The following is a 24,083-nucleotide window of genomic DNA, read 5'->3' on the forward strand; positions in this document are numbered from 1 at the left end:
CACTGGGGTTGTTTGACCTGCGTGTTGAAGTAACACAGCCAGTAGAGGGAGGTGGTAAAGATATTAAACAGTAATGTACAGATACAGGTAATCATTGTATTGGGGAAACACAATACAGTTGGGCAAAAAAGTATTTAGTAAGCCACCAATTGTGCAAGTTCTCCCACTTAAAAAGATGAGAGAGGCCTGTAGTTTTCATCATAGGTGCACTTCAACTCTGAGGACAAAATGAGAATGAAAAAAAATCCAGAAAATCACATTGTAGGATTTTTAATGAATTTATTTGCAAATTATGGTGGAAAATAAGTATTTGGTCACTTTACTTTTTTCAATTTGAACTTTTTAAGTTATTCACCTTTTAAGAGTCACAAACGACAGAATATGGCCGTTCATACGTGTTATCAACAGCTCCCTAACAAATTATTAATTTAACATAATTCAAAGAATATATAACCTTCCTTTAAGTAACATCATTTTATATATATTCAATTGTGTTTGATTCACTGACCCATATGTAAATATTCACTGGAGAAATAGCTTGAAAAACATGTTAATAAATCTTTTGCAACATTATTAAGGTTATTAATGTGACTATATGTACAAACACCTGTTTTATGTTCTTATGGGACTGGACAATAAAATGGTCTTTATAATGATTGTCTATGGTAAAACATTTAACGTTCAATTTAGCGTGATGCCTTCATATTCTGGATATATTAACATTAACTAAGATTAATGGTAGTAAATATTCTTAGTTAGCCGACTGAATCCATAAATGTTTATTTGATCGATTATTGTTAAATACTCAAATGTAGTTTACGTATGGTTTAGAAGTGATGTAAAACAATCACTCATTCTTGAACTGGTTTAGTTCCCATAATACAGACTCGTTCAGAGCTCTTTGCTGCCATCATGTGTATTTCTGACAGACTGAATATGATTTATTAAGAAATTAAATTGTTTAAATTAATTATCTAAAATAAATTGGAACAATGGAAGCAATTAGGAGTGTTTGAACATTGTATGTCAATAAAATAGATTAAATAATCAAAGCTAATGAGGAAGAATGTTTATTTTTTACTTATTTATATGTTAACCCTTTGGTTAACAAATTTGACGCATTAAAAAAAAATTATTATTATTTATTTATTTTTGGTACAAAACTTGGCAAAGGTGCTAAAGTGCTAAAGCACTTGCTGTGTGAATTAAAAAAATAAAATAATGGACATGATTCGAAAAGTTTAAATTGTCCTGAAATGGAGACAAATTTCATCTATTGGAAAATCTTTGTTACTGCGCACAAACAAAATCTTACTGAAAATGAATTTTTTGAGATATCAACACAGCTTATTTAGATTTATGGCTTTGATTATCTCACAGTTTTAGAGTAAAACGTGTTTTGAAAAATATATATTTCATATAAAAAATTTAATTAGCATTTTTCATAACAATAAATGTAAAATTGTATAACTTTCTTCAAGTTCACTTTTTTTTCAACGTATATATATATATATATATATATATATATATATATATATATATATATATAGCCTAATATATATTTATATTTCTGTAAAAAAAAAATCTGGTCCATGAAACCGTGAATAAATAGATTATAACTACTGCATAAATATAATTTAGTACTATAAAATCCCCTAAAAATACAAAATATTAAATAAAATACATTATCGAACTAAAATATAGTAGTATAATTTTATTGGAAAAAAAAATCGGTTATTTTGACCGACAAGCGAACAGTAGCAGAGGGTTATTTTTGCTTTTTTTAAAAAAAGAAAAAGAAACAACATAAAAAACAACAACAACTGCTGGACAGATTGTGTCCACTGCAACTAGACAAAAGAGGTTGATGTGACATTCTGTGATGGGTGTGTGTGCACTCTGCGCATGCGCACTCATCGTCTCTCTCTCTCTCTCCTGACCTCCTCCCGGGTTTTGCGCTGCTGAACAACTTCTCCCGTGAAACCCGCTCAAATATAGCCATACAGATCCTGGCACACACATGAGGCATGGCAGCTCTCTTCGGGAAGATCCAGATCGGCATTTATGTGGAGATCAAGCGCAGTGATGGTGAGTCACACCCAGCAGCCGCTCGTTTATCAGGCTGAGGTGCAGTTTGTCGGCGCATCATCTTTGTTTAACCCGGTAAAGCCGTTAAACACAAGACAGCTCGTGCAAACGACGGCAGGTGATCGATATTGGCCTATGCATTCATATCCAATACCTCTCCGTCCTTGGCACGCCGTTGTATTGCACGTTTTGGGATGCATGCTCCTGCTAACCCGTTAGCGAATTTACTAATTCTACTATGGCGGAGGCTTGACTCATAATTATTAATGAAGTCCTCCTGGCGTTGCTTGGTAACCGTTCTAGAGCGTCTAGGCGCAGAATCAACGTAAAAAAAAAGATTCGCTGGCTGACAGACGCTTACTTGCTAATGTGTGCCGTTCAGCCAATCAGATAAGCGCACTAGGTAAACGTCACGTTACGTAATTAATATTCATAAGCCACGCCTTCTCCATAGTACGTTCGTAAATTCGCAGTCTCTTAGCATCCTCCCCGAGGAAGACGCCCAGAGACATCGCCTGCAAAACTCGTTTTTGTACTGCTATTTTAGTTTATTATTATTATTATTTAGTTCATTGTCATTCCTACAATGTACAAGTGCAGCCAATTTTTTCTCTCTTTAATGTACATGAAATAAAGCATTAACCTTTGGCCTAAATGTTATAGCTGAGCAGTAGTCTGTCCATAGTAAAGTTGTGTGGAAAGCAAGTGTGAACCCTGCAATTTGGTTGTTAGTTATGGTTATTCTACAACTTTTATCTTCCTGAAGTCTATTTATTCAGTAGTTTTTCAAGCAATCATGTATAATGTGCAATTAGCTGGTCATTATCACAAAGCAAATTAACTGACTATACTTATATTCCTTTCATAACTTGTGCCCATTCTCTCTCTCTCTCTCTCTCTCTCTCTCTCTCTCTCTCTCTATATATATATATATTAGGGCTGTCAAAAGATTATTCGTGATTAATCGCATCCAAAATAAAAGTTTGTGTTTGCATAATATATGTGTGTGTACTGTGTATAATTATTTATATATATATAAAACACACACAATCATGTATATATTTAAGAAAAATTGGTTATATTTATATATTAAATATTTATATATAATATAAATTATATAAATGTATACAGTATATAAACGTAAATATTTCTTAAATATATACATGAATGTGTGTGTAATAATTATACACAGTACACACACATATATTATGCAAACACAAACTTTTATTTTGGATGCGATTAATCACGATTAATCTTTTGACAGCCTTAATACATATATATATTGTGTGTGTGTGTATGTCTCATAATCACAAACTTTTATGTTAGATGCAATTAATCGTGAATAATCGGTTTGACAGTACTAGTTTGTAGTGTTATCACCAGGCTGCAGATCTTTGCAGTAAACCATTGTTTTGTTATCTATTTCAGGCAGAATACACCAGGCCATGGTTACGTCACTGAATGAAGACAATGATAGTGTGACGGTGGAGTGGATTGAAAACGGAGACACAAAAGGCAAAGAGGTGAATTTCTGATATTCATATTTAATATGTCCATCATGTTGGCATAATGTACTAAAGACAAAAGCTTGTGTGATTCCAGCAGAGTCACCATTCTTGCTTTCATGAGCCTTATGTTTTTAAAATGACTGTAGTTGTACATCTCTCATATAGACACACAGATATAATATTGATGTGTCAGGAATCAGGATGAATGGAGATTTATTCTAAAGCAGGTTTTGTATCTCTGCCTTAAATAGCTTCCAGGTTGATCATGTGCATAAAATACAAAGACCAAGCTTTTATCCTTCACATGTTGCTCTTTCATAACTCCGGATAATTAATAGAGGTTAAGGCCTGGTTTCACAGACAGGGCTTAGTTTAAGCCAGGATTAGGCCTTAGTTCAATTAGGACATTAAAGTAGCTTTTATAAACATGCCTTAGAAAAAATCATTACTGGTGTTCATCTTGAGATGAAACAATGGCACTGACATATTTTAAGATATATCAGTGCAAGTTGCTTTCAGTTAAACCAGCTCAAACATGCATTTTAGTCTGGGACTAGCTTAAGCCTTGTCTGAAACTGAAACAAAATGATTTCCCTTTAAAATCAGGAGAAAATTGTGTTTCTAACTCACTTTTGGCATGTCTGGATGAGGTTAAGAGCAGGATGGCTCGCAATTTGGTTCAGTTAAATATAAACAAAATATGTATTAGTGACGATAAGAAAAGAACTGAAATCAATGCATTTTTCTGTCGGCAGCATGAAGATACAGTTTGCTTTCTCGTGTCTCTTGCTTTAAAGGGGTGGTTGAGTATGATTTGACTTTTCTAACTGTAGTTAGTGTGTAATGTTGCTGTTTGAGCATAAACAACATCTGCAAAGTTACAACACTCAAAGTTCAAAGCAAAAGAAGATATTTGCTTTTAAAGAAAAGGACTACAACAAACGGCTGGTAGCTCTTGAAACCCCGCCCCCTGCAGCAGCTCATTTGCATTTAAAGGGCCAGGCACTAAACGGTGCGTTTTTGCAAATCCTCAAAAATGTACAAATTTAACATGCTATATAAAAATATATGTGGGGTATTTTGTGCTAAAACTTCACACACACACTCTGGGGACATCAGAGATTTATTTTACATCTTGTGAAAATGGCATTTTACCACCCCTTTAAATATTCAACTTCGCTGCATAACAAACGCATAAAGGGAACCAGCTGGATAAAAACGAATGCAAATGGATGGTAATAATCGTTATATTAAACATTTGCGACGGACTTTTTAACCGCTTGAGGTGCTACTAATGTTAGCGTCCTCAGCCTCGACGGCAAACATACTGCTCTTATTCACTAATGCAGTATCTAGTCAACAAACTCATTACTTTTTTAATGACATAAAAACATGTAGGATGGTGTCATCTATAACATACCGTTGCATTGTCTGTTTATCCACATCTGAAATGTCCGCGCAGCCTCGCGTGTCAAAACAAACTCCACGAGGCGTCAGTGATAGTTTTTATTTCACCTCTAGAGGCCGCTCTCGTACTGTACAGAAGCTCCAGCAACCCAGAAAAAATATCTGCATGGATTTTTGCCGATTACTGATTTATTTGTTTTCATTTCTGTTATCGGCAAAAATCCATACCGATATTTTTCTGATAAATACCGATAAATCAGTCGACATCTAGTCCTGTTAGACCATTATTTCATGCTTACAGTTAGTTCAAAACATGGTGGTCAGGCTGCTTGTGAGTGTTATAAGAGTGATCATATATCTTACTATTTTGTCCTCGCTCAGGTCACTGCCGATTGACTGCAGGATAAAATATAAGGTCCTACTGTGTTTTTAACGCAGTGCATGGAATGGCTGAGCTTATTACTTTTCGCCAAACAGATAGGTCTTTAGATCAACTAACAAGTTGGTTCTTACTATCCCTCAAACTCATCTAAAACTTAAAGGGGCTCAGGCTTTTGCTGCTTAGGGTTCGAGGCTTTGGAATGGTCTGGTTTATGAATGGTCATCCATAAACACATTTAGGCCACATTTACACATAGCCGGGTATTTAGAGAAACGAATATTTCTCCCCATCCGTTTTCAATAATAACATCGTGCACACAACCCGCATAAATACGCCGTCGAGCGCCTTTATAACTATGCCAAACCTATGGGCGGCAGTGTAGGGAGAAGGATAAAGCCATGCAAGCCAATCAGAATCCTCAGAATCGACAAGAGAGAACCTAAAACCCCGTTTCTCCCAGTTGACACGACAACATATAACCGGCGTTTTCAGAAATCTCCACTTTGGCCGGAGTTTTTAGAAAGAATCGTTTTCTGGGATAAAAACGGCGTTTTCGTGTAAATGACAGGCCAAAACGCAGAGAAATATCTGTGTTTCCCATCGTGTAAACGGGGCCTTAAAGGGATAGTTCACTTTAAAATGAAAATTCTGTCATCATATAGGCCTACTCACCCTCAAGTTGTTTCAAACCTGTATGAATTTCCATAGTAGGGAAGAAAATAATACTATGGAAGTCAATGGGACCTGGTAACTGTTTTGTTACTGACATTTTTCAAAATATCTTCCTTTGTGTTCAGCAGTAGAAAGAAATTCATTCAGGTTTGAAACAACTTGAGGGTGAGTAGGCCTATATGATGACAGAATTTTCATTTTAAATTGAACTATCCCTTTAAAGCTGGTGTTGAAAACTACTTCTTGTCATTACCCTTTAAGGAGTTAGGCTAGTATGGGAATGTTTTTGTTGATCCCCTTTTTAGGTTATCTTGTTTTATGGTAATGTAGGCCTATGTACAGTCTTTGAATGTTGATTGTAGGCTATATCACTTTAGTCTGCATGTTAGAAATGGCAGTACCACAATCTAATACCGTAGTATCGATATTAAAACGATATCATACGGGTCTGAATTTTGGCACTGGTATTAGGCTACGCATAATTTTACTCATTCTCGTAGTTTTTTTGCGTTTATAATGTTTATTAGCAAATTAAGCAACTCAGATTATCATATCAAATAAGTAATTTGAAACTATATTGTGAGAAGTAACTTCAGCAATTTAGTCTACTGCGTCTCTCCCCTCGCTCTCAAAACGAGCAAATTAAAGTCCTCGCGCCTGCACTAGTGTTTACGAGCTGCGCGCGGCCGGCGATACAACACTTTCGCTTGTTTCGGGACAGCTGACAGAAATCACTTGCCCACGTCTTTTTAAACCTTGCCAAATTTGAACATCCAAAAGATGTTATTTCATTCAGGTTGCCTACGTTGGAGCTCTTTTAGAGACGGGTTTCTTTCATACCAACAGCGCTCACACAAACCGCCTGAAAAGAGCTCGCGCATTCTAAATTGAGTTGTTTTTCCTCAAACAGTCAAACACACACAACATTGTCAAAATGTCCATCTGGGTGAGTATTCACGTAAACACGGTCGGTGATGTCTTACGTGAATGTAAATAGTGTAATAGTATGCGTCATGTATCGGATCTGTGACCGTGTCTGTGACGCTGCTGTCTGTCACTAAATAACTTTTGTAACTTTATAAGGATTTAACCGTGCAATGTATTAACAGTGTTACTATCCACTGTTATTTTACATTTGATTACTTTATTTTGTAGACCTACCTAAACTTAAGTGCAAGTAGCCTACTGGTTCTGGTGATGTGTCAAACGCACGCTGTAACATTGTGTTATTTAAAACGATATGATCTTATGTATGTGCGTTGATCAGTGTTCAACTTCAAAGTAAATTAATGTTAGATCGTTTGAATGATGCACTCGCCTGTTGATCTCTTATAGTCAGGATTTGCAAGTGACAGATGCTTGGCAAGGTTTGATGGTTCTTCATCAATTTTATAATAGCAAAGTCATTCCAAATTTCACTTCTACTGCCCTCTTTACTAAATAGCCTAGTTCGGGGCGTGTTGAGTGAGATTCAACTGCTTTATCCATTTCGTTCCTCTAGTATGTTGTCACATTTCCCGGTTTCGTGTCAGTTTGGGTACAGCAGCATAAGTAGGCTACAGATCATGATATGGTACCACTTGAAATAAAATACATACTGGTATTTTCCCAGTACAGGTATACTGCGGAACCCTATACTGCCTGTGCAGTTGTAAAGTACTTTATAAATAAATGAATGAATGAAAATGTTTCATGTAACTCAACTTGATCTCAGATGTTTCTCCAATCAATCATGAGAAATAGAGCTATAAAAATGAATCTGGATAGCAGATCATTTGGTCCTAAAGGAATTGAATGAAAAAATGTTGAGATCTCTGCTTGCAGGTAAATCTGAGCGCACTTTGAGATCTCTTCTGAAGCTCGTCTCAGTTAAACCCTTGTGCTGAGTTGAAAATCCTTTACCTAATTTTGTGTAAAACACCTCAGTTTTTGAGTGAACATTTCACTCAAGCTTATTCACCTTAAAATAAAAACTGAGGGACATAAGTTCAGATAAATGAGGCTTTTGATCTTTCAGTTCCAAAAAGAATGGCAAAAACCTGTGCTAATTGAAAGAAAACAAGTTGATGAAAAGATTGAATCCAATAGTTGGCAATAAAATTGACTTTTTCATAACTTTTTTGCCTGGGAACATCAGTAGCGAGTTGAACATCCCGGCGAAATATTCTGTGTGAGCAAATTTATTAAGTTTTAGTCCTATGCCATAACAGAAAATCCTCTCCCGTTCAAAATGGCCGGTTAATCTAATTGCTGTCCAGGAGAAACTGAGATCTCATTTGTAATTTTTCTGTCCTGTGGGATGATTATATTGAGCAGCTTTTACAACTGTGGAAAGTCCTACAGTATGTGCTCATGTGCTGTGAGTAAAGTGCTTTTAAAACTCATGCTCTCGTTCCCTGTGAACAGATCGATCTGGAAAGCATATTTGCACTAAATCCAGACATTGCTCCTGAAGAGGAAATCCCACAAAGTCCTGAAACCCCTCCGCCACCCGTGTCGAGTGCCGTCAAAACCAACAAGATCCCCCAAAACAAGGTTGGTGTCCATTTCGCTGCACCATAATATTCGTAACCAAGAAGAGAAATCAGTACAGCGGTGGACAGATGTTTGTATTTTATAACTTCTCAAATGGATTTCCAGACAGGAGTCATAAAGTCATAAAACACTGTTTTTACGTTCAAATCAATGCAGGATGGGTAAATTTCCATCGTTAAACATAAATAAATCACTAAAATAACTTGCGTTGTGTTATCCTACATTGGGAGATCACCCATAAGCTCTTGTGCATGAATCATTTAATGATATATGCATGAATAATTATAGTAACCAGTTGTAATTATTAGTAAAGTACTTTTTTCCATTTAATAGACTGTCACGGTAGATAAGTCTAGATAACTGTCGACACAAAGCTAGAATGTGGCATAAATTCACTGTGAATGATTTTATTGTGTAGATATATTTTGTAGCTATATTGCAGACTGGACTTTTCAAAACATGATTATTTTCTTGATTCATCTTTTGTAGAATCGCCGAACTGTAGCGCCACCAAAAAATGAAACTCCTGCAAGGGATAATCGAGGTATGATGTACAAGTTATTAAAAATGTGTTTTTTTTATCATAAACTAGTACTGTTACAATTTTAGTCTCAAATTGTATTAATTTTAGCAGATATTGATTTCAACAGTATGTGTTTTAACATATGGAATTTGCTGCATGGGATTATAAAACACTTTGATGCTTTAAATCATTGTTACTTTAGCATTTTTTATACAATATAGCATTTGATACATTTTTGAATGAGCTTTTATTATATATTTTAAATTGTGCTTTATTAGTTTCTATTAATTTCTGTTTAGCTTTAATTTATCTTTATTTAAAATGTATCTTTGTGTAATTTTAGTGGTTTTAGTGGCTAGCTGCCAAGCCAACATGTCTAATTTTAATTTGAAGTTTATCATCTAATATTTAGAAAAGTATTTTTAATTACAGACAAGTTTACAAGTTTTTCTCTTAATGGATGAGTGAAAATGTATAATAAAGGTAAATCATTAAAATCCCTACTGATGTCTTTGATGTCAAAAAAGAGTTTTGTACCACTTTTTTATCACAACATCATTCCCATGTTATTTCAAAGTTTTGATAACTTGACGTGTAAAACAGTGCTAAAGAAGAGTCATAAAGAAGCATATGTGTAAACGGCCTGGTCTTTTCGTGGTCTGTGATGACGTGATCTCCATTATTCAGTCTCTGTGGGTACGACTCGAGCGCGGCCGAGTCAACAGACCGAACCTCCTCCACCAGCGCCCGCGCCGCCGCCACCGATACAACACCAAACCCTACAGCAGCAGCAGAACGGTACCACACAAACACATGTCACATACATTAAGACCAGCTTTCAGCAAGGATGCATTTAATTGATCAAAAGTGACATTTATAATGTTACAAAAGATTTTGGTTTCAGATAAATGCTGTTCTTTTGAACTTTATATTCTTTAAAGAATCCTTAATGTATCAGTTTTCACAAAAATATTAAGCAGCACAACTGTTTTCAACATGGATGATAATCAGAAATGTTTCTTGAGCAGCAAATCATCATATTAGAATGATTTCTGAAGGATCATGTGACACTGAAGACTGGAGTAATGATGCTGAAAATTCAGCTTTGATCACAGGAATAAATATCTAGTTCAGTCATATAACTCACTGACTGGCCTCTGCTGATCCTGCAGCCAATGAGATTGCTAGCTCAGCATTTAAATAGTCTGGTTCATTGTTTGTTGTAGTAAGCTGGTCCTTTGAACCCCTCCACCTCCCCCAGCTCCACCTGCCTAGATCTAGTCCACCAAGACCAAATACATTAACATTGCCATATTCAATAACATGCTAAAACTATTCCGAGAGTTGTCATGCTTGAAATTACATAAAAAACTAAAATAGAAAGCAATAATTTTAAATTGTAGTAATATTTCTGTTTTTACAGTTTTTGATCAAATGCAGCCTTGGTGAGCAGAAGTGACAGACCCCAAACCTTTGAACAGTAGTGTAATTATTGTAGAGATGTTTTATAAATACTTGGGTGTGTAATTAGAGATGCACCGATTGATCATCGGTCAGTCTGACATATGCTGATTTTGCAGCGCATGAGCGTCAAGCAGGAGCGTCGCGTGAGCAGCAGTGAAGCGGGGGTTTCAGCGCCGAGTCTATTTTTGCTGCGCTACTCACGCTCAATTAAAGTGAAAGCACACTTTTGATGGACAAAATAAATATGATTTCACACAAAAAGTGCCCAAAATGCACAGAATTCTAGTGTGTTTTAACAAGGAGTAGTCCATGTCAGAAAAGAAAAGGAAGACTCAAAAATAGTTATAGAAAATTTACCCATTTAAACTTGTTTTTATTATTCAGTTTGGGTAAAAGTATATAGCCTAATGTTTTATAAAAATAATAAACTAGTCAGAATATACAGTATAAGCTTTATTTGAGTTGAACTTTTAATTTCCCACACCAGGAGTAATTTATATACCGGTAGTTCTATTTTATAGCGATTATCTGTTCAAAAATGTTCTATGTAAAATGTTCTATTAAAGAAAAGATAGAAAATAAATATTTGTGTGTGCTGTAAAGTGTTTAGAAAAAATTTAATCGGTATCGGCAGGTCAAACTCAATGAGAAATCGGAATCGGCCTAAAAAATTGTAATCGGTGCATCTCTACGTGTAATCTCTGATCTGTGAGTGTATGAAGAGAGCTGAAGGGCTCTCAGCGCCGTCACAAACGACTGTTGTCTGCCGTCACACCAAAACAAAAGCAGCATTTAGAGTTGTTGTCTCAGAGATGACCCCTCATGATGCCATTGTTGAGGGATTCACTCAAACACAAGCTAATGCACACTGGCGTTGGAATCATGTCAAATAAAATGCTTATTACAATGAGCGAATCAGGTTTAGCTGAGCAATATTGTATCTGTTTGTTAAACATTGATGTCTGTTTGCATTGAGTTTTGTGTGTGTGTTCAGCTCGCAGGAAGTCCAACTGTGTGAAGGAAGTGGAGAAACTTCAGGAGAAGCGGGAGAGGAGACGATTGCAGCAGCAGGAGCTGAGAGAGAAACGAGCGCAGGTGACGACACACACGTCACTGGTTCTGTTTCTGACAAGCTTTGAACAGTGTAGTGTTGCTTAATGTGGAACATTATATTTATTTAAATATGTTGTGTGTGTTTTATTGCCTAATGCGTATTATGATAACATTTTATTATTATATGTTTAGAAACATATTGTGTTATGTTGCTTATTGCATATTATAATATAAACAATGTTATTTATTATTTCCTATTAATATTGGCTTGACAAATTGCTTATGTTGCTTTTTTTATATTGCTTTATTATAGTTAATTAAGACTAAAACCATTTTATATATATATACAGGTGAAACTGGAAAAATTTGAAAATGGTGCAAAAGTTCATTTATTTCAGTAATTCAACTTAAAAGGTGAAACTAATATATTATATAGACTCATTACATGCTAAGTGAGATATTTCAAGCGATTATTTGTTATAATTTTGATGATTATGGCTTACAGCTTCCTTTTCACAATATTCTAATTTTGAATTTGTTTTCATAAGCTGTAAGCCATAATCATCAACAAAATTATAACAAATAAAGGCTTGAAATATCTCACTTTGCATGTAATGAGTCTATATAATATATTAGTTTCACCTTTTAAGTTGAATTACTGAAATAAATGAACTTTTGCACCATATTCTAATTTTTTGAGTTTCACCTGTAAGTATGTATGTATGTATGTAATGTATATATAATTTTTATTTTTTTTATTTTTTTATTATTATTATTATTATTTAACTTGTACTAAAATAACTAAAACTGAAATAGAAACGATATATACATACCGAGGAAAGTTAATATGTTCTAACTCTTACAATATTGACAGAGTTTTTTATTACACAGGATGTCGAGGCCATAACCCCTAATTATGAAATAATGTGCATGATCCGAGACTTCAGAGCGAGTTTGGACTACAGACCGCTGACCACTGAAGATCTGGTGAATAACTACATCATTACCACTCGTCTCAGTTATTATGTCATTTCATCTCCACATGATTTATCAACAGTATTACATGGTATTATGGTATGTATGTATTAATGATATGCATATTTTCTCAGATTGAGGACCACAGGATATGCGTGTGTGTGCGGACACGTCCACTGAACAAGAAAGGTGATGATGAAATGTTTTTATTCCAGCATAACGTTCATGCTGTGAGTGTCTAGTGCTGTTTACGATACGCCACATCCTCTGTTCACGCTCAGAGCTGACCATGAAGGATCTAGACGTCATCACCATCCCCAGTAAAGACGTGGTCATGGTCCACGAGCCCAAGCAGAAAGTGGATCTAACCAGATACCTGGAGAACCAGACGTTTCGCTTCGATTACGCTTTCGACGACACCTCGACAAACGAAATGGTTTACAGGTCAGATATTTATTAGTTTACAGAGAAAGAGTGACACTAAAAATTAGTGAGAGAAGAGAAGAAGAATTTGTTTTATTCAGTCTCACGCTGTACAAAATAACAAATATTAAATATTAAAATATATATACAGGTGAAACTGGAAAAATTTATTTCAGTAATTCAACTTAAAAGTTGAAACTAATATATTATATAGACTCATTACATGCAAAGTGAGATATTTCAAGCCTTTATAATTTTGATGATTATGGCTTACAGCTTATAAAAACCTTTTCACAATATTCTATTTTTGAATTTGGGGTTTTCATAAGCTGTAAGCCATAATCATCAAAATTATAAAGGCTTGAAATATCTCACTTTGCATGTAATGAGTCTATATAATATATTAGTTTCAACTTTTAAGTTGAATTACTGAAATAAATTAACTTTTGCACCATATTCAAATTTTTCCAGTTTCTCCTGTAAATATATAAAAATATATTTTTTTCAGTCTAGCACTGTACAATGTAACAATAGAATTATCTAGTAAAATGTATACATAAAATAAAATATTAAAGCGTATGTAAGTGTTTAAGTGTATATATATGAAGTATACAGTATAAAAAATATAATTTCAGTTTTGCACTGTACAAAGTTACATCATAACAAAAAATCAGGCAGTGGTTGACAGCCCTCTGAACCAATGGCCAAAAGCGCTCTGATCCAAGAGTCACAAACCACAATCGACAACCTATAAAATCAAGTTCAATCAAGTAATTTTATGGATAAAGGTGGAAAATTATAAACATGTTGAAAAACAAAACTTTATTTGAAGTCATCTTAAATTCCAATGCAGTGAAACTGCAGCTACCCATAATTCCTGTGGCCATGTTCTCAAGAAAATCTGAACCATTTAAGTAAAAAAAAAAAAAAAAGATTTAATATTCTGTCATTTTCTAATACTGAATGAGATCTCTGGTTTATGTGTGTTTCAGGTTTACCGCCCGGCCGCTGGTGGAGACCATATTTGAGAGGGGAATGGCGACATGTTTTGCTTACGGTCAGACGGGCAGCGGGAAAACTCATGTACGTTTCTGACAGTAAACAGACCAGATGACATCATATTACAGGAAAAGATCCTCCCAGGGATCGTTCCATTTGTCATAATCGATTTTCCCTTCATTGCAGACCATGGGAGGAGATTTTTCTGGGAAGAACCAGGACTGCTCTAAAGGGATCTACGCACTCGCTGGTATGTGTCTGACCTGATGTTATTCAATGTCAATACTGAGTTATCAATATGTTCTATTCTTTCAGCACGGGATGTTTTTCTAATGTTAAAAAAGCCAAATTACAAGAAGTTGGATCTTCAGGTGTACGCGACGTTCTTTGAAATCTACAGCGGGAAGGCAAGTTCTCTATTGCTCATGAATATTGAATGAGCTCATTTAATATTCATGAAGTGCATTAAGTCAGTTTTAAACGGCCGTGCAGGTGTTTGACCTTCTGAACAGGAAGGCGAAGCTGCGTGTTCTTGAAGACGGTAAGCAGCAGGTTCAGGTGGTCGGACTGCAGGAGCGAGAGGTCAAATGCACCGAGGACGTGCTCAAACTCATTGAGATGGGCAACAGCTGCAGGTGCGACCAATCGGATCGCTTCTTTGCACCAGTGGTGTTGTTAACACAGTTGTAGTAATGTTTGTATGTGGTTTTCCTCAGGACGTCTGGACAGACCTCGGCCAACGCTCATTCGTCCCGCAGTCACGCCGTGTTTCAGATTATTCTCCGCAGGAGGGGCAAAATGCACGGCAAATTCTCTCTCATCGACCTGGCGGGAAACGAGCGAGGGGCGGACACGTCGAGCGCTGACCGACAGACCCGTCTCGAGGGCGCGGAGATCAACAAAAGTCTCCTGGCGCTGAAGGTTTGTGCTGCAAATCGTCACACACTACTTGATTTGACCTTGTTTTGTCCCTAAAAAGATTTGTACAAAAGAAAAGACAAGAGAGAGAACATTTGTTTAGTCTCGCACTGTACTAAGAAACAAATATACAAATATTTTAGGAAATATTTAAAAACAAAAAAAATATTAGAAATACAAAAATAAAGTATAATTTGTTCAGTCTTGCATTGTACAAAGTTACAATTATAAAATATTTTATGAAAATGTATATTAGATATATGAGAAAAATTTGGAATTTGGTCAGTCCCACACTGTACAGAGTAACAAATGTAGAAATGTTTTTATAAAAATATGAAAAATATATTATAAATATGATGAATGCAATTTGTTCAGTCTCATACTGTACAAAGTAACAATTATAAAAACATTTTATGAAAATATATATTATAAATATTAGAAAAATCTAATTTGTTAAGTCCCACACTTTACAGAGTAACAAATGTAGAAATGTTTTTAGAAAAATAACAATATTAAAATGCAAATATATATCAAATATATACAATACATACAAATATATAATTTGTTCAGTGGCATACTGTACAACAAGTAACAAATATAGAAATGTTTGTATGAAAATATATTAATATTAGAAATGATGAATGCAATTTGTTCAGTCTCATACTTTACAAAGTAGCAAATATAGAAATATATTTTTTTATAAATTTTTAAAGTATATAATATAATTTGTTAGGTCTCACACTTCACAAAGTAGCGAATAAAAAAAGATATAACATTTTTTTTTTTATTCATAAAAATATCAAATGTAACTCACAACTTCTGTAATGTGACCTTTTCTGAATAAAACTTCCGCAGGAAATAATGATATGCATGTGGATCTGATTTGTTCTTGAAAGTAGACTGTGTTATTTTTTGTTTCATATTTTTTTATTATAAGTTATAAGTCATGGTGGTCATCTTGGTCCTCTTCTGTGTGTGTGTGACAGGAATGCATCAGGGCTTTAGGTCGAAACAAACCACACACTCCGTTCAGAGCCAGTAAACTCACACAGGTGTTGAGAGATTCCTTCATCGGAGAGAACTCCAGAACATGTATGGTAAGAGCTGCGCTGATGATGTTTCTATAGCAAGCACTGATTCATTTTTAACATGTGTGATTTGTGTATTAATGATTTCTGAATTAATTTTGTGGTTGCAATAGATCGCTACAATCTCTCCTGGAATGGCATCATGTGAAAACACATTAAACACTCTGAGATACGCCAACAGGTACGTGACACACACCACTGCAGTAAAGAAGCTTCCCAACACACACACACACCACCCTTCACTCAATCCAGGAATATAACCATGTTCATAACTGTTTATAACCTGACAGTCAAATCTGGGGCTATTAATGGATCAAAAATATCAGAGAATTCCAAGATTATGGACATATTTGACCCTTTATGTCTTTATATACAAGAATTTTAATATTAATATAATGTATATTAAAAACAGTATATTATACATGTATTAATACACATTATATTAATATTCAATTTCTTTATTTGATAAAATAATATATAATTAATTATATTAAAATATATATTTTTGCATTTATATACTCTTTTTATTTTTATAAGTTATATTGTTTATATGCATATATTTAACAAGAATATAAAAATGGAATTCAAGGGTTTAAAGAAATGTAATATGTAAAAACATGTTCATATTATACAAATTCTTTATAAAAACAAAACTATTTATAAACAATTATTTATAATCAAATATATTAATTATTATCTTTTTACATGGCATATTTTTGTGTTTAATGTTTGGTAGACAACTATTAACCAATGTCATTTTATGTACCGGTATATACATATTTTTTCATAAGAATTCATAAATATAATTTAGTTTTATTGTCATGTTGTAAAAACAATAGAATACTTGTATTATATATTGATTTAAAGAAACATTGTATTATATTAAATATGTATTAATAAACATTAATATTCAAATTATTATAATTTTTTTGTTAGTTTGTAAAATTCGATATATTTTTATCATAATATATTGTATTTATGTGTACAGTGTAGACCGTGTGTATGTATATATATATATAAATGAATTCTAATCTTTCTATAAATAATAAATATTTATGTACTTACATTTATATTTATGTTATTAGAATTATTTATATAAAACATTTTAAAAATGATTTAGAATCAATTATTTGAATCATTATCTAGTATTTACATTACCCAGTGCATTCACTGCTAGAGTGTGTTTCACGGTGAACTCTTTTCCACTGGTTACGAGTCAGGAATGTTTGTGTAACCCCCGTCTCTCGTCTCCAGAGTGAAGGAGTTTGGGATCAGCCCTTCCGACATCCCCTTCTCCCAGGGGGGGGGCGGGCGCTCCGAACTCTCTCCTACCTATGAGTACGATGACTTTGCTTCCTCACCCAGCAGGTCTCACCCTCCTCCAGTTACAAGCCTGTCTCTCTTCAGACAGAGCCTCATAAGAGTCCTGTGTTTCTAGCGCTTCACCTTCAGTTCTGAGAATGCGTCTTTCCTTTTTGGTCGGCTGTTATTTTGTCCCTTGTTTTTTTGAGTCCATTTGTAGCACATTCCAGGCATGTGTCTGTGTGTTCTGCTGCGTTTTGAATGGTTTTGCATTGCAGCTGCACTAACATTGGTTTGTGTTTGCTTGTGCCTTATAGAGCGGATGGAGTCCATCATTATCACGCTGCATGATCATGTGTCTAACATAAACCATTTCCATTGGTTTATTTTGTCATGATGTGAATACCTCATGCTTTTATATCGTCGCTGTCGGGCGGAAACCTCATATTACCAAAACCACTTCTTTTCCATATATGATCAGATGATCAGCATGTGTCATTATATTTTTTAACTTTTTGCCAAAATCAGGCTCAATGGCCAGAGAATGTCAGATGTGTGTTTGTCCGTCATTAGAACATTACGTTCATCAGCTGACAGGTTATAAAGTTTACTTTAGCTGTGTAGGCTCTTGTTTTTTTTTTCTGTTATTTGGCCAAAATCTCATGTTATTAATGATGAAGTGCTACACCGAGTCATAGCCAGTACTGTCTTAAATAATCTATGACTAAGACACTCTTCTCCACTCCTTAAATACATAAAACATTAGCATATATATACTGTATATAGTGTTTCTTGTGTAAAGAAAACACTGCGCTTACTCAAATAACCAGTTCTTTATTTACCATTGCATTGCAAACAAGCAGAGACGCTCCAAACTGTGCAGCACTCGATTCACCATAGAGACGGGTGGAGTTATGAGGGTTAAAGTCGTAAACGACTTTTCTCCAGTGCTGTAACGTATTTCCCAGTGAAAGGGAATATTGAACAGAGGGCTTTACTCCAGCGCTCCTCCTCTCCATCTCTGCTCATAGCAGACTGACGGTGAGGGAAGTGGTGAAGCGTTTTCAACGCAAGCCGTCAAACTGACTTTACAACGGCAAACAATTTTTTTCTGTGTATTATTAACTTGCACGGATTAATTGTAGTAATATGCGCTAACAAAGTAAATAGGGTCAATTTTGATTTCATGCCGACTTTAAAAGGACAATTCCGGTGAAAAATGAACCTAGGGGTAATTAACACATGGTTACCGAGTCGATCGTTCTCTGGGATGCGTTTTCATAATAATCGAATGTAAAGAGTTTTATCTCTAAAAACAGATTAGCTTATAACGCTAGTATATGGGGCATCGAATATACAGGTCGCGTATACAGGCAGGAGCCATCTTCGGAAAAAAGTGAGCTGAACTACGTGAGCTGAACTGTGACTTAAACCTATCGACCAGCTCACTTAGCACGGCGTTCGTGGCTCGACTGGTCGAGTCTGTTTGCCAAAGATTGCTCCTGCCTGTATACGCGACGTGTACGGTCTTTATAAAGTATCTTCTTATTAAACTGTCTGTACAACTACAAACTTCTCAATGCTTCGGTTTGCATGTAGGGACCCGCATTATGCTATTGTTAGTGGTATTAACTAGTGATTTCTTTTTACGTATATTCGATGCCCCATATACTAGCGTTATAAGCAAATCTGTTTTTAGAGATAAAACTCTTTACATTCGATTATCATGAAAACACATCCCAGAGAACGATCGACTCAGTAACCATGTGTTATTAACCCCTAGGTTCATTTTTCACCGGAATTGTCCTTTAATCACAAGCTCTCTTTAATATTTTTTTTGGTCAAGTAAAATTTGCAAATCCCACAGACTGATCTAAAGGCTGACCAATAGTAATGATTCATGAGAAAAATGAAAAACGTAAACATCTGTAGATATGAGGTTTCCGGCCGACGCGTCGATACGCTGATTGTCTCGAGTGTTGACCGCTGTCTGTGACGCAGGGTGAAGGAGCTGAGCATCGACCCCGGTGCCGTGCTGGAGGGACGCTCCGTCTGCCAGCTGGACGTGTTGGAGGCGCAGTGGGGAGTGGGCAGCTCTCCTCAGAGAGACGACCTCAAGCTGCTCTGTGAACAGAACGTAAGAGCGCTTCACCACTAGGGGTGTGTGTGCGACACATATCGGCTGCGATAACATCGTAATTGTTGTTTTAATGATGTGGGATTTGACATTTTTCAAGTATAGCCTATCCCTCACACACACCCAGAGAGTGCATGCATACTCTACGTGATGTAGTCTTGTAGTGCGGGTGTGCAACGAAAATAGTTCAAAACAAAGCCACTCTTACACACAGCGGTGTTTCCTTGAATCCGCTTTCTGAACAAATCAGTTGACTAGGATAGATTAAGATCAGCCGTTTAATTGAATCAGCCGTTTGAATGAATCGGTTGAATCTCAATGATTCGCTCATTGACAGCAACTCGCTGCCCCCTACTGGCGGTTTCAAAATATTTTAAATATCAATATTGCACTGATGAATTTTGTTGATACTGATTTCATTTGATTGGTAACAGCCCTATTGTGCCTTATGTTTATAATTGAAAAAAAATGGCGTTGTAAAGGTAAAAATGTATTGCAAAAAATAATTTCTGTCACTGCTGTGAACTGACCACCACACACAGTATGAAGAATATACAAAACTTTAGGAGTCGGCTGTCCAGGATAGTCCTAAACCTGTCACAGCATCAACACAACAAACACACTCCGCAAAATATCGTCTAATAACCGTTATCGAGATCAAAACATTTTTTTGTCAATATCGCACACCCCTATCACACACTTCAGCCTGGTTGGTGTATGAGAGCGTGACATGTGTTGATGTGATGCTGTGCACAGGAAGAGGAAGTGTCCCCTCAGCTCTTCACCTTCCATGAGGTGGTGTCTCAGCTGGTGGAGATGGAGGAGCAGGTTCTGGAGGACCACCGCGCCGTCTTTCAGGTGCGCACTAAACTCCCTGAAATGTCTAAATATCCTTCAGTTAAGGGACATTTGCCTTTGAGGAAAGCACTAAATGCTTCATTAATGCTTGTTTTCAGAGAAAATATCTCTGAATATACAGTACTGCTCGCTCAAAGCTGCATTTATTTCTTTTAAAATACAGTGAAAACAGGAATATTGTGAAATATTACTATAGTTTAAAATAACATTTCTATCTGAATATATTTTCAAATGTATTTTTTTCCTATGATGCAATGCTGAATTTTCAGTGTCATTACTCCAGTCTTCAGTGTCTTCACTTCAGTAGTGTGTGTGTGTGTATATATACAGTCAAACAACATTAATTCAGACATGTTCAACATTTCTCACATTATCATATTTTATTTGCTATAATTTAGAAAATGGTAATAAAATATGATAATAAATTGTTCTTTCTGTTAGACTGTCTCACAAATGAATTATGTTGAATATCTGTCAGCTGTTAAATTTAACTACACAATTAGATAAAACCAGTTTAGCTCAACCAGTTACCAAGCAATGGTTCATTCTGTTCAGTCTGTGTGTAAAAAGGGCATTAGCAATTAAAGAAAAAACATTAAGCAAAACATGGTCAAGTCAAAGTGTCTGAATAATTTTTGGTCCCAAACTTTTATTAATGTTACTGGAAGTGAATTTTTGGGTATGATGTTATAGTTTACTTTATTTTGCCATCCTCACTTACATAAGTGAACTATAGTGTCCTGCACACACTAGTGAAATTAAAATAGTAAAATGATATCTGGTGTCTGACTAATTTTTGGTTTGACTCTACATCTTTTTTTTTGGTGTTATGGAGATATTTTTCTTCAAGGACTTGTGTGTGTGTGTGTGTGTGTGTGATGGACGTGGTGTGTTGCAGGAGTCTATCCGCTGGCTCGAGGACGAGAAGATTCTTCTGGAGATGACGGAGGAAGTGGATTATGACGTGGAATCGTTCGCCACTCAGCTCGAGCAGATCCTGGATCAGAAGATCGACGTGTTAACAGAGCTCAGAGGTCAGAGTTCACAAGAATACGGGTCTTTTAAACGGGATCCATATTAATGAGAAGTCGGACACACACTAAAACACACTAAATCAAAATAATAAATTAAATTAAGTTTATTTTTGGAGCATTTATTTTGCATTGGGATTTTGAATGAAAATGAAATAAAATTTTCTCCTAAAATAATGTCATTACTATAATGTAAATTAAATTAATTCTCCATCTCTCTCTCTCTCTCTCTCTCTCTCTCTATATATATATATATATATATATATATATATATATGTATGTATATAATTTTAAATATAACATTTTCTCCCCAAAAATATCTTAATGTAAATAAAAAATTGTTTAATGCATGTAGTAATAATCTTTATTATAAAACAGATATTAAAACTGATAGTGTTTATATGCATATTTTTGCACTAATGTAAAAGGTTTAATAATAAATATTAGTATGATTATTTTAAATATCGTATAGTAGTGTCTGTTGACTTCGGGCTGCACGTTTCTTCAGTTGCACTTGTATGTTTGGTCAGCTTCATGTGGGATGACTTCAGTGCCGTACAGTAAAGTGTGTTTCCTCTGGTCTCAGATAAAGTGAAGTCCTTCCGCTCCGCTCTTCAAGAGGAGGAACAGGCCAGCAAGCAGATAAACCCCAAACGTCCTCGAGCGCTGTAGCTCTCATCTCAGCGACGTCCCACACATCTGTAACCTGTACGTGACGTGACCGTTTCTTTCATCCCAGAAAAGCACATTTTAATTCCAGAAATCATTTGAGTTTTACGAAAATGAATGATCGCCATGAGAGGGTGTATGTGAGATTCTCTGAGCTAATGCATGAACAAACCAGCTCTGCGTGTGTGTCAAGCCAATATTTCACAGTCATTCATGCTGTTCAGATGTACTGTATATACTGTACCTGCTCATCCCTGCTACTCACATATCAGTTTGCCAGTTAATGAAAATGCTGTCCCAGTGGAAAGAGAATATGGTCTTGAGATTAGGGATGCACTGATATAGAACATTTGACCAGTTATGTTACGGCTGCTAACCAATGTCATGTTAGAAATGAAAGCACACTGGCTGTCAGTTATGAAACACAAACATGAAAATGTATTTAAATAAATGCCTGAAATTGTGGGAAATTGAAGTAAAATGCAGATAATTGTCCAATGATATATTGGCCGGTATTGATATGGTCTCTGATATATTGTGCATCCCTAGTTACAGTAGACGTTGCATGACTGCAATATGGATGATCTCTATTGAGACCTACAGGAACTGATTTAATAAAACTTGTCTAGCAGTGAGACTGGTTTTTATTTTTTTGATGGCCGATAAGAACCTTTACTGTAAAAAACGAAACAAATGCAGGCCTTATTGCACCAAACCTTTTCAGTGAACAATTCTAGATGAGCAACTATACATGTATTAGCGAACTCATCTCAGATAAACAGTCCAGAGGAGGTCACGTGATAGACTTTTCTGATTTTATGAAGAGGGATTTTGTTACCAGTGTTTTGTTTACATTTTAAAGAAATATGTGGAAGTAGTCATAATGTTCAGGCTACTGTCTCATTTTTTAACAATGCCATTACGCATCAGTGTTCCCCGTCAATGCTTTTGTTCCCGTCTCATTTTGACCTGTTGTTTGTGTTCAGGGGAATCTGGATCTGGACTCAGTGTTTCAATGTATTGCATTGTTCAAATAAAGATCCATCAGATGACGACAGACTTCTGGCATATCATTGTTCATGAATCACTACACATGAGTGCTTTGCAGATTAATGCAAGAAAAAAAACAGATTCTAGTGAACACCACATGTTAGGGAAATTACAGTTAAATGATCAGGCTGTTGGGATTGTGTAAAGTTTTAAATATCTGGGAACATATTTGGATACAAGGTTGAGTTTCGGTGAGTATACAAGCTTACTGTGCGACTACACATTTAAGAATCTCTGATTCTTTCCCGGCCAGCAGTTTTTATAGTCAGGAATTGTAATCCGGCTCTATAAAGATTGCTATTAAAAGTCATTTGATCACTTGGGGTCCTAACAGTGACCCGATCTGGAGGATCTGATGATTTGTCAAGATGTGCCGTTTGTCCTGATAAACATGTGTCTACATTGAGTCAGGCATTCGAGGGGAACATGAAGGCATCAGTTTAAGGTTTACAGATGTCTCTGGTTCTTGTGACCCGGCACTGCTTCAACCGTTTGGAGGCTCAGTCAGGGGTCATTTCCTGAATTATCTTCAGATACTTTGGTGAAGTGGTCACTCGTCTGGCTGTGTGTAAGGTCAACACTGAATGCTTATCAAATACAATGTATAACTGCCTTCTTCAGACTTACTGACTGCAGTGACCAGACATCACATGTTCAATAAAGACTCCTGAAGATACACCAGTGTCCTGGTCTTTGCTCCTGAGTTTCATACAAAAAACACACACACACACACACACAGGTTGTCTACAAACCGGAAGGTTGGTGGTTCAATCCCCGGTTCCACCTGACCAAGTGTCGAGGTGTCCATGAGCAAGACACCTAACTCCAGCTGCTGACGATGTATGAATGGGTGAATGTGAGGCAACATGTAAAGCGCTTTGGAGGCCATTGGGTCTGTGAAAGCGTTATATAAATGCAGTCCATTTACCATTTACACACACACACTACAAACATATCTATGCATCCATACATCTATACATCCATCCATTTCAATCTTGTCC

The 24,083-nt window shown here is 35.7% G+C and overlaps 1 protein-coding gene across 5 annotated transcripts; it reads left to right on the forward strand.

Moving 5' to 3' along the window:
* Positions 1–1,837: 1,837 nt before the first annotated feature.
* Positions 1,838–23,757, forward strand: LOC306991405 (kinesin-like protein KIF2A). 5 transcript variants are annotated; one of them, XM_079599177.1, is made up of 21 exons: positions 1,885–2,088; positions 3,517–3,611; positions 8,464–8,592; positions 9,082–9,136; positions 9,803–9,913; positions 11,574–11,674; positions 12,524–12,619; positions 12,742–12,796; positions 12,889–13,051; positions 14,023–14,113; positions 14,216–14,279; positions 14,345–14,436; positions 14,522–14,664; positions 14,746–14,950; positions 15,934–16,044; positions 16,149–16,216; positions 17,290–17,403; positions 19,339–19,474; positions 20,231–20,332; positions 21,231–21,366; positions 21,950–23,757. In XM_079599177.1, exons 1-21 carry the CDS (start codon positions 2,028–2,030, stop codon positions 22,033–22,035), a joined length of 2,214 nt encoding a protein of 737 aa, XP_079455303.1. In that variant the 5' UTR covers positions 1,885–2,027; the 3' UTR covers positions 22,036–23,757. The 5 variants fall into 5 exon arrangements, with proteins under 5 accessions (XP_079455305.1, XP_079455303.1, XP_079455304.1 ...); XM_079599178.1 differs by having other exon boundaries at positions 1,906–2,088; positions 17,290–17,373; XM_079599179.1 differs by lacking the exon at positions 17,290–17,403 and having other exon boundaries at positions 1,838–2,088.
* The last annotated feature ends 326 nt before the right edge of the window (positions 23,758–24,083 follow it).

The sequence above is a fragment of the Phoxinus phoxinus genome (genome assembly GCF_949152265.1).
Source record: "Phoxinus phoxinus genome assembly, chromosome: 23".
NCBI lineage: Eukaryota > Metazoa > Chordata > Actinopteri > Cypriniformes > Leuciscidae > Phoxinus > Phoxinus phoxinus.